This window comes from Panulirus ornatus, chromosome 40 (assembly GCF_036320965.1).
Source record: "Panulirus ornatus isolate Po-2019 chromosome 40, ASM3632096v1, whole genome shotgun sequence".
In the NCBI taxonomy this organism is placed as follows: domain Eukaryota; kingdom Metazoa; phylum Arthropoda; class Malacostraca; order Decapoda; family Palinuridae; genus Panulirus; species Panulirus ornatus.
The window spans coordinates 12,423,928-12,433,747 of NC_092263.1; the positions used below are offsets into that span (position 1 = coordinate 12,423,928).

The 9,820-nt window shown below is 55.5% G+C and overlaps 1 protein-coding gene across 1 annotated transcript in view; it reads left to right on the forward strand.

Annotated features, from left to right (window-relative positions):
- The window catches only part of LOC139761509 (uncharacterized), a 104,631-nt gene that overhangs the window by 94,490 nt on the left and 321 nt on the right, over positions 1 to 9,820 (forward strand). The window contains exon 14 of the mRNA XM_071685774.1: positions 240 to 9,820. This exon is cut by the window's right edge and continues 321 nt beyond it. Within this exon, the coding sequence (XP_071541875.1) occupies positions 240 to 9,272 (9,033 nt within the window). The 3' untranslated portion in view covers positions 9,273 to 9,820. The remainder of the gene's footprint in view (positions 1 to 239) is intronic.

A 9,820-nucleotide genomic window follows, 5' to 3' on the forward strand; every position in this document is an offset into this window, starting at 1 on the left:
CAGGTGAACCTGGTGATCGTTCAAGGGAACCTGGCTACCCAAGAGAACCTGGTCGTCCAGGTGAACCTGGTGATCGTTCAAGGGAACCTGGCTACCCAAGAGAACCTGGTCGACCAGGTGAACCTGGTGATCGTTCAAGGGAACCTGGCTATACGGGAGAACCTGGTCGACCAGGTGAACCTGGTGATCGTTCAAGGGAACCTGGCTACCCAAGAGAACCTGGTCGTCCAGGTGAACCTGGTCGTCCAGGTGAACCTGGTGATCGTTCAAGGGAACCTGGCTACCCAAGAGAACCTGGTCGACCAGGTGAACCTGGTGATCGTTCAAGGGAACCTGGCTATACGGGAGAACCTGAGCGACCAGGTGAACCTGGTGATCGTTCAAGGGAACCTGGCTTTACGGGAGAACCTGGTCGTCCAGGTGAACCTGGTGATCGTTCAAGGGAACCTGGCTATACGGGAGAACCTGGTCGACCAGGTGAACCTGGTGATCGTTCAAGGGAACCTGGCTATACGGGAGAACCTGGTCGACCAGGTGAACCTGGTGATCGTTCAAGGGAACCTGGCTATACGGGAGAACCTGGTCGACCAGGTGAACCTGGTGATCGTTCAAGGGAGCCTGGAAACACGAGAGAACCTGGTCGACCAGGTGAACCTGGTGATCGTTCAAGGGAACCTGGCTACCCAAGAGAACCTGGTCGACCAGGAGAACCTGGTGACCGTTCAAGGGAATCTGGCTATACGGGAGAACCTGGTCGACCAGGTGAACCTGGTGACCGTTCAAGGGAACCTGGCTATACGGGAGAACCTGGTCGACCAGGTGAACCTGGTGATCGTTCAAGGGAACCTGGCTATACGGGAGAACCTGGTCGACCAGGTGAACCTGGTGATCGTTCAAGGGAACCTGGCTATACGGGAGAACCTGGTCGACCAGGTGAACCTGGTGATCGTTCAAGGGAACCTGGCTATACGGGAGAACCTGGTCGACCAGGTGAACCTGGTGATCGTTCAAGGGAGCCTGGAAACACGAGAGAACCTGGTCGACCAGGTGAACCTGGTGATCGTTCAAGGGAACCTGGCTACCCAAGAGAACCTGGTCGACCAGGAGAACCTGGTGATCGTTCAAGGGAACCTGGCTACCCAAGAGAACCTGGTCGACCAGGAGAACCTGGTGATCGTTCAAGGGAACCTGGCTATACGGGAGAACCTGGTCGACCAGGTTCACCTGGTCGACCAGGTGAACCTGGTGATCGTTCAAGGGGACCTGGCTACACAAGAGAACCTGGTCGACGTCGAAGACCTGGTGGTCGTTCAAGGGAACCTGGCTATACGGGAGAACCTGGTCGACCAGGTGAACCTGGTGATCGTTCAAGGGGACCTGGCTACACAAGAGAACCTGGTCGACGTCGAAGACCTGGTGGTCGTTCAAGGGAACGTGGCAACACGGGAGAACCTGGTCGTCGAGGTGAACCCGCTGATCGTTCAAGAGAACCTGGCTACCCAAGAGAACCTGGTCGTCCAGGTGAACCTGGTGATCGTTCAAGGGAGCCTGGCTATACTAGGGAACCTGGTCGACCAGGTGAACCTGGTGATCGTTCAAGGGAACCTGGCGATACGGGAGAACCTGGTCGACCAGGTGAACCTGGTGATCGTTCAAGGGAACCTGGCTACCCAGGAGAACCTGGTCGCCCAGGTGAACCTGGTGATCATTCAAGGGAACCTGACTACCCAAGGGAACCTGGTCGTCCAGGTGAACCTGGTGATCGTTCAAGGGAACCTGGCTACCCAAGAGAACCTGGTCGACCAGGAGAACCTGGTGATCGTTCAAGGGAACCTGGCTATACGGGAGAACCTGGTCGACCAGGTGAACCTGGTGATCGTTCAAGGGAACCTGGCTATACGGGAGAACCTGGTCGACCAGGTGAACCTGGTGATCGTTCAAGGGAACCTGGCTATACGGGAGAACCTGGTCGACCAGGAGAACCTGGTGATCGTTCAAGGGAACCTGGCTATACGGGAGAACCTGGTCGACCAGGTGAACCTGGTGATCGTTCAAGGGAACCTGGCTATACGGGAGAACCTGGTCGACCAGGTGAACCTGGTGATCGTTCAAGGGAACCTGGCTACCCAAGAGAACCTGGTCGACCAGGAGAACCTGGTGATCGTTCAAGGGAACCTGGCTATACGGGAGAACCTGGTCGATCGGGTGAACCTGGTGATCGTTCAAGGGATCCTGGCTACCCAAGAGAACCTGGTCGACCAGGTGAACCTGGTGATCGCTCAAGGGAACCTGGCTACCCAAGAGAACCTGGTCGACCAGGTGAACCTGGTGATCGTTCAAGGGAACCTGGCTATACGGGAGAACCTGGTCGACCAGGTGAACCTGGAGATCGTTCAAGGGAACCTGGCAATCCAAGGGAACCTGGTCGACCAGGTGAACCTGGTGATCGTTCAAGGGAACCTGGCTACCCAAGAGAACCTGGTCGTCCAGGTGAACCTGGTGATAGTTCAAGGGAACCTGGCTACACGGGGGAACCCGGTAGTCCAGGTGAACCTGGTGATCGTTCAAGGGAACCTGGCTACACGGGAGAACCTGGTCGACCAGGTGAACCTGGTGATCGTTCAAGGGAACCTGGCTATCCAAGAGAACCTGGTCGTCCAGGTGAACCTGGTGATCGTTCAAGGGAACCTGGCTACACGAGAGAACCTGGTCGACCAGGTGAACCTGGTGATCGTTCAAGGGAACCTGGCTACACGGGAGAACCTGGTCGTCCAGGTGAACCTGGTGATCGTTCAAGGGAACCTGGCTACCCAAGAGAACCTGGTCGTCCAGGTGAACCTGGTGATCGTTCAAGGGAACCTGGCTACCCAGGAGAACCTGGTCGACCAGGTGAACCTGGTGATCGTTCAAGGGAACCTGGTTATACGGGAGAACCTGGTCGTCCAGGTGAACCTGGTGATCGTTCAAGGGAACCTGGCTACCCAAGAGAACCTGGTCGTCCAGGTGAACCTGGTGATCGCTCAAGGGAACCTGGCTACCCAAGAGAACCTGGTCGTCCAGGTGAACCTGGTGATCGTTCAAGGGAACCTGGCTACCCAGAGAACCTGGTCGTCCAGGTGAACCTGGTGATCGTTCAAGGGAACCTGGCTACACAAGAGAACCTGGTCGTCCAGGTGAACCTGGTGATCGTTCAAGGGAACCTGGCTATCACGGGAGAACCTGGTCGTCCAGGTGAACCTGGTGATCGTTCAAGGGAACCTGGCTATCCAAGGGAACCTGGTCGACCAGGTGAACCTGGTGATCGTTCAAGGGAACCTGGTTACACGGGAGAACCTGGTCGACCAGGTGAACCTGGTGATCGTTCAAGGGAACCTGGCTATCCAAGGGAACCTGGTCGACCAGGTCAACCTGGTGATCGTTCAAGGGAACCTGGCTATCACGGGGAACCTGGTCGACCAGGTGAACCTGGTGATCGTTCAAGGGAACCTGGCTATACGGGAGAACCTGGTCGTCCAGGTGAACCTGGTGATCGTTCAAGGGAACCTGGCTATCCAAGAGAACCTGGTCGACCAGGTGAACCTGGTGATCGTTCAAGGGAACCTGGCTATCCAAGAGAACCTGGTCGTCCAGGTGAACCTGGTGATCGTTCAAGGGAACCTGGCTATCCAAGAGAACCTGGTCGTCCAGGTGAACCTGGTGATCGTTCAAGGGAACCTGGCTATGCAAGAGAACCTGGTCGTCCAGGTGAACCTGGTGATCGTTCAAGGGAACCTGGCTACCCAAGAGAACCTGGTCGACCAGGTGAACCTGGTGATCGTTCAAGGGAACCTGGCTACCCAAGAGAACCTGGTCGTCCAGGTGAACCTGGTGATCGTTCAAGGGAACCTGGCTATGCAAGAGAACCTGGTCGACCAGGAGAACCTGGTGACCGTTCAAGGGAACCTGGCTATACGGGAGAACCTGGTCGACCAGGCGAACCTGGTGATCGTTCAAGGGAACCTGGCTACACAAGAGAACCTGGTCGACCAGGTGAGCCTGGTGATCGTTCAAGGGAACCTGGCTATCCAAGAGAACCTGGTCGCCCAGGTGAACCTGGTGATCGTTCAAGGGAACCTGGCTATCCAAGGGAACCTGGTCGTCCAGGTGAACCTGGTGATCGTTCAAGGGAACCTGGCTACACAAGAGAACCTGGTCGTCCAGGTGAACCTGGTGATCGTTCAAGGGAACCTGGCTACCCAAGAGAACCTGGTCGTCCAGGTGAACCTGGTGATCGTTCAAGGGAACCTGGCTACCCAAGAGAACCTGGTCGTCCAGGTGAACCTGGTGATCGTTCAAAGGAACCTGGCTATCCAAGAGAACCTGGTCGTCCAGGTGAACCTGGTGATCGTTCAAGGGAACCTGGCTACCCAAGAGAACCTGGTCGACCAGGAGAACCTGGTGATCGTTCAAGAGAACCTGGCTTCACGGGAGAACCTGGTCGTCCAGGTGAACCTGGTGATCGTTCAAGGGAACCTGGCTACACGGGAGAACCCGGTCGTCCAGGTGAACCTGGTGATCGTTCAAGGGAACCTGGCTACCCAAGAGAACCTGGTCGACCAGGAGAACCTGGTGATCGTTCAAGAGAAGCTGGCTCTCCAAGAGAACCTGGTCGGCCAGGAGAACCTGGTGATCGTTCAAGGGAACCTGGCTACACGGGAGAACCTGGTCGGCCAGGTGAACCTGGTCGTCCAGGTGAACCTGTTCGTCCAGGTGAACCTGGTGATCGTTCAAGGGAACCTGGCTACCCAAGAGAACCTGGTCGGCCAGGAGAACCTGGTCGTCCAGGTGAACCTGGTGATCGTTCAAGGGAACCTGGCTACCCAAGAGAACCTGGTCGACCAGGAGAACCTGGTGATCGTTCAAGAGAAGCTGGCTCTCCAAGAGAACCTGGTCGGCCAGGAGAACCTGGTGATCGTTCAAGGGAACCTGGCTACACGGGAGAACCTGGTCGGCCAGGTGAACCTGGTCGTCCAGGTGAACCTGTTCGTCCAGGTGAACCTGGTGATCGTTCAAGGGAACCTGGCTACCCAAGAGAACCTGGTCGGCCAGGAGAACCTGGTCGTCCAGGTGAACCTGGTGATCGTTCAAGGGAACCTGGCTATCCAAGAGAACCTGGTCGGCCAGGAGAACCTGGTGATCGTTCAAGGGAACCTGGCTACACGGGAGAACCTGGTCGGCCAGGTGAACCTGGTCGTCCAGGTGAACCTGGTGATCGTTCAAGGGAACCTGGCTACCCAAGAGAACCTGGTCGTCCAGGTGAACCTGGTGATCGTTCAAGGGAACCTGGCTACCCAAGAGAACCTGGTAGGCCAGGAGAACCTGGTGATCGTTCAAGAGAACCTGGCTACCCAAGAGAACCTGGTAGGCCAGGTGAACCTGGTGATCGTTCAAGGGAACCTGGCTACACGGGAGAACCTGGTCGGCCAGGTGAACCTGGTCGGCCAGTTAAACCTGGTGATCGTTCAAGAGAACCTGGCTACCCAAGAGAACCTGGTAGGCCAGGAGAACCTGGTGATCGTTCAAGAGAACCTGGCTACCCAAAAGAACCTGGTAGGCCAGGAGAACCTGGTGATCGTTCAAGGGAACCTGGCTACACGGGAGAACCTGGTCGACCAGGTGAACCTGGTGATCGTTCAAGGGAACCTGGCTACACGGGAGAACCTGGTCGTCCAGGTGAACCTGGTGATCGTTCAAGGGAACCTGGCTACCCGAGAGAACCTGGTCGACCAGGTGAACCTAGTGATCGTTCAAGGGAACCTGGCTACACGGGAGAACCTGGTCGTCCAGGTGAACCTGGCTATACGGAAGAGCCTAGAAACACGGGTGAGCCTAGATATACGGAGACCCCTAGACGGACGATTGACCCTAGATACACGGGTAGGCCTAGATATACGGGGGAGCCTAGCACTACAGCTGAACCTAGATACACGGGTAGGCCTGGATATACGGGGGAGCCTAGCACCACAACTGAACCTAGATACACGGGCAGGCCTGGATATACGGGGGAGCCTACCACCACAGTTGAGCCTAGATACACGGGCAGGCCTAGGCACACGGGGGAGCCTAGCACCACAGTTGAACCTAGATACACGGGCAGGCCTGGATATACGGGGGAGCCTAGCACCACAACTGAACCTAGATACACGGGCAGGCCTGGATATACGGGGGAGCCTACCACCACAGATGAGCCTAGATACACGGGCAGGCCTGGATATACGGGGGAGCCTAGCACCACAACTGAACCTAGATACACGGGTAGGCCTAGATATACGGGGGAACCTAGCACCACCACTGAGCCTAGATACACGGAGGAGCCTAGTTATGCTGAAGACCCTATACGCACGGAAGATCCTCGATACACGGGTAGAGGTGGGTACCCAGGTGAACGTAGGTATACGGGTGAAGGTAGATATTCGGATAGGACGAGATATACGGGTAGATCAGATTATTCAAATGGATCAAGAGATTCGGGTGAATCAGACATCTCTGGTAGAACGGACATATCTGGTAGAACGGACATACCTGGTAGATCAGACATCTCTGGTAGATCAGACACCTCTGGTAGATCAGACATCTCTGGTAGAACGGACATCTCTGGTAGATCAGACACCTCTGGTAGATCAGACATCTCTGGTAGAACGGACATCTCTGGTAGAACGGACATATCTGGTAGATCAGACATCTCTGGTAGAACGGACATCTCTGGTAGAACGGACATATCTGGTAGAACGGACATATCTGGTAGATCAGACATCTCTGGTAGAACGGACATCTCTGGTAGAACGGACATATCTGGTAGATCAGACATCTCTGGTAGAACAGATATATCTGGTAGAACGGACATATCTGGTAGATCAGACACCTCTGGTAGGACGGACATATCTGGTAGATCAGACATCTCTGGTAGAACAGATTCCAGTAGATCAGACTTCTCTGGTAGATCAGATTTCGGTAGATCAGACTTCTCTGGTAGAACAGACATCTCTGGTAGATCGGACATCTCTGGTAGAACGGACATATCTGGTAGGACGGACATATCTGGTAGATCGGACATCTCTGGTAGAACAGATTCCAGTAGATCAGACTTCTCTGGTAGATCAGACACCTCTGGTAGAACGGACATATCTGGTAGGACGGACATATCTGGTAGATCAGACACCTCTGGTAGATCAGACATCTCTGGTAGATCAGACATCTCTGGTAGAACGGACATATCTGGTAGAACGGACATATCTGGTAGATCAGACACCTCTGGTAGAACGGACATATCTGGTAGATCGGACATCTCTGGTAGAACAGATTCCAGTAGATCAGACTTCTCTGGTAGATCAGATTTCGGTAGATCAGACATCTCTGGTAGAACAGACATCTCTGGTAGATCGGACATCTCTGGTAGATCGGACATCTCTGGTAGATCAGATTTCGGTAGATCAGACATCTCTGGTAGAACAGACATCTCTGGTAGATCGGACATCTCTGGTAGAACGGACGTCTTCAGAAGATCAAACTTCAGTAGAACAGACTTCTCTGGTAGATCAGATTTCGGTAGATCAGACTTCTCTGGTAGAACAGACATCTCTGGTAGAACAGATTCCGGTAGATCAGACTTCTCTGGTAGATCAGATTTCGGTAGATCAGACTTCTCTGGTAGAAGAAACTTTTCTGGTAGAACAGATTCCGGTAGATCAGACTTCTCTGGTAGATCAGATTTCGGTAGATCAGACTTCTCTGGTAGAACAGACATCTCTGGTAGAACAGATTCCAGTAGATCCGACTTCTCTGGTAGATCAGATTTCGGTAGATCAGACTTCTCTGGTAGAACAGACATCTCTGGAAGAAGAGATTCCAGTAGATCAGACTTCTCTGGTAGATCAGATTTTGGTAGATCAGACTTCTCTGGTAGAACAGACTTCTCCGGTAGATCAGGGTTCCCTGGTCGAACAGACTACCGAAGAACGGACTTCTCTGGTAGAACCACCTTCTCGAATGGATCTACCTACACGGGTGGGTCGGGATACACGGGTGGGTCGGGATACACGGGCGGGTCGGGTTACACGGGTGGGTCGGGTTCCTCCCGTGTCTTTAACTTCAGTCGTTCTTCATTTCCGCTCGCCCCAGGTCCGGAGGGCGACGGAGGCAAACCACATGGATACTCCTCCACCTCCACTCGAAGCTACTCTTACAACTTCACGAGCGGTGGACGAGGCGGTGGAAGCGGTGGACTCGGAGGTGACGTCCTCCTCCATCCACCTAACGGAGGGCAGAACCTCCCTCCACCTCCCGCTGGGTTCGACCTGGGGACTTACACCTTCAGGAACACGTCCCACCGTCGCAACACGGTGGGCCCGTCGAACCCAGCTGGGGGCAAGTTCAGCTACGTGGGCCACTCGTATGGCCAGGACGTGGTGGGCCACATCGATCCTGTGGTCAATCGCGTGGGCGATGCCTCTCCACCTCCTCCTCCTCCACCTCCTCCTTTGCCCTACATCAGAGGAGGCGTTGGCGGTCGAGGGAGGAGCACCGGCAGCGACACTCCTCCTCCTCGTCCCTTGCCCTACGTCAGAGAGGGCGTTGGCGTTCGGAGCAGCAGTAGCGACGACGCCTCTCCTCCTCCCTTGCCCTTCTCGAGGAGGAGGAGTGAGAGCCACAAGTCCCTCTCGGGCGGTGAGGGCGTAGGAGGAAGGAGCACGTATTATACACACTCGACCCACGTCGAGGGAGGGAGAAGTGGGAGTGGTTCTCCTCCTCCTCCTGCGGTGGCTGGTGGTGGGGCGACGTCCCCAGACGCCAGCGCTAGGATCAGGGGTCGCGCCCTCGCAGGAGGAGGTAGTAGTAGTAGTAGTATTAGTCGTAGCGGTGGGACGACCACCAGCACCAGAAGATACGGCGTTACTCGCACTGTGGTGACCTCGTCGTCCAAGCCCTTCTCCCGGAGCGGCCAGCCCCACCCGTTCCCGACGGAGGGGGAACCCAACGCCCTCCTTTCTAGCCGCGATGGTAAAGGCGTCACGTCTTCTGTTTCAGCCTACGCCTTCACAGGAGACGAGGATAGATTATACGCCGATGGGGCAGACTTCGCCGAGTCCAAGGCGGGCGGAGAGACGGCCCTCACTCGCAAGGAGGCTACAGCGCTCCGTCGCCGCTGGCGTCGCAGGCATCAACACAAGCGCGGCGGGAAGAAACGCCGCAGTCGCAAGGGAGGGAAGCATAGGACGACCGCAGGCAGAGAGTGAAAGCAAACACACACCGCACACACCTCCCGCAGTGGGGAGAAGTGGGAGAGAGGAAGGACCACAGGGGCCCACACACACCACACTCACACACCCACACATCTTGATGCAGAAGGAGAGGGAGGAGGAGGAGCAGGAAGAGGAGGAGGAGGAGGAAGAGGAGGAGCAGCAGGAGGAGGCGAAGGAGGAGGAGGAGGACCTTCGTCATACAACATGTTGTGTGTGATGATGTCTGTCCGCTCTCGCTCGCTCGCTCCTCCTCATCCTCCTCCTCCTGCAGCTCCTCCTTCATCCCACTCTCTGCTGCTGTCCGCTCGCTCCTCCTCCTCCTCCTTCTGCAGCTCCTCCTTCATCCCACCCTCTGCTGGGTTCGGTCATCACCGCCTTCCACTCACCTACACCTTCCTCCTCCTCTGTCTTACGCTTCAGTATATTTAAGGACACGCAGTGGCACATATCTTGATACCAACCCATCAACCAACCCAACCAACCCAACCCAACCAACCCAACCCAACCCAACCAACCCAACCCAACCAACCCAACCCAACCAG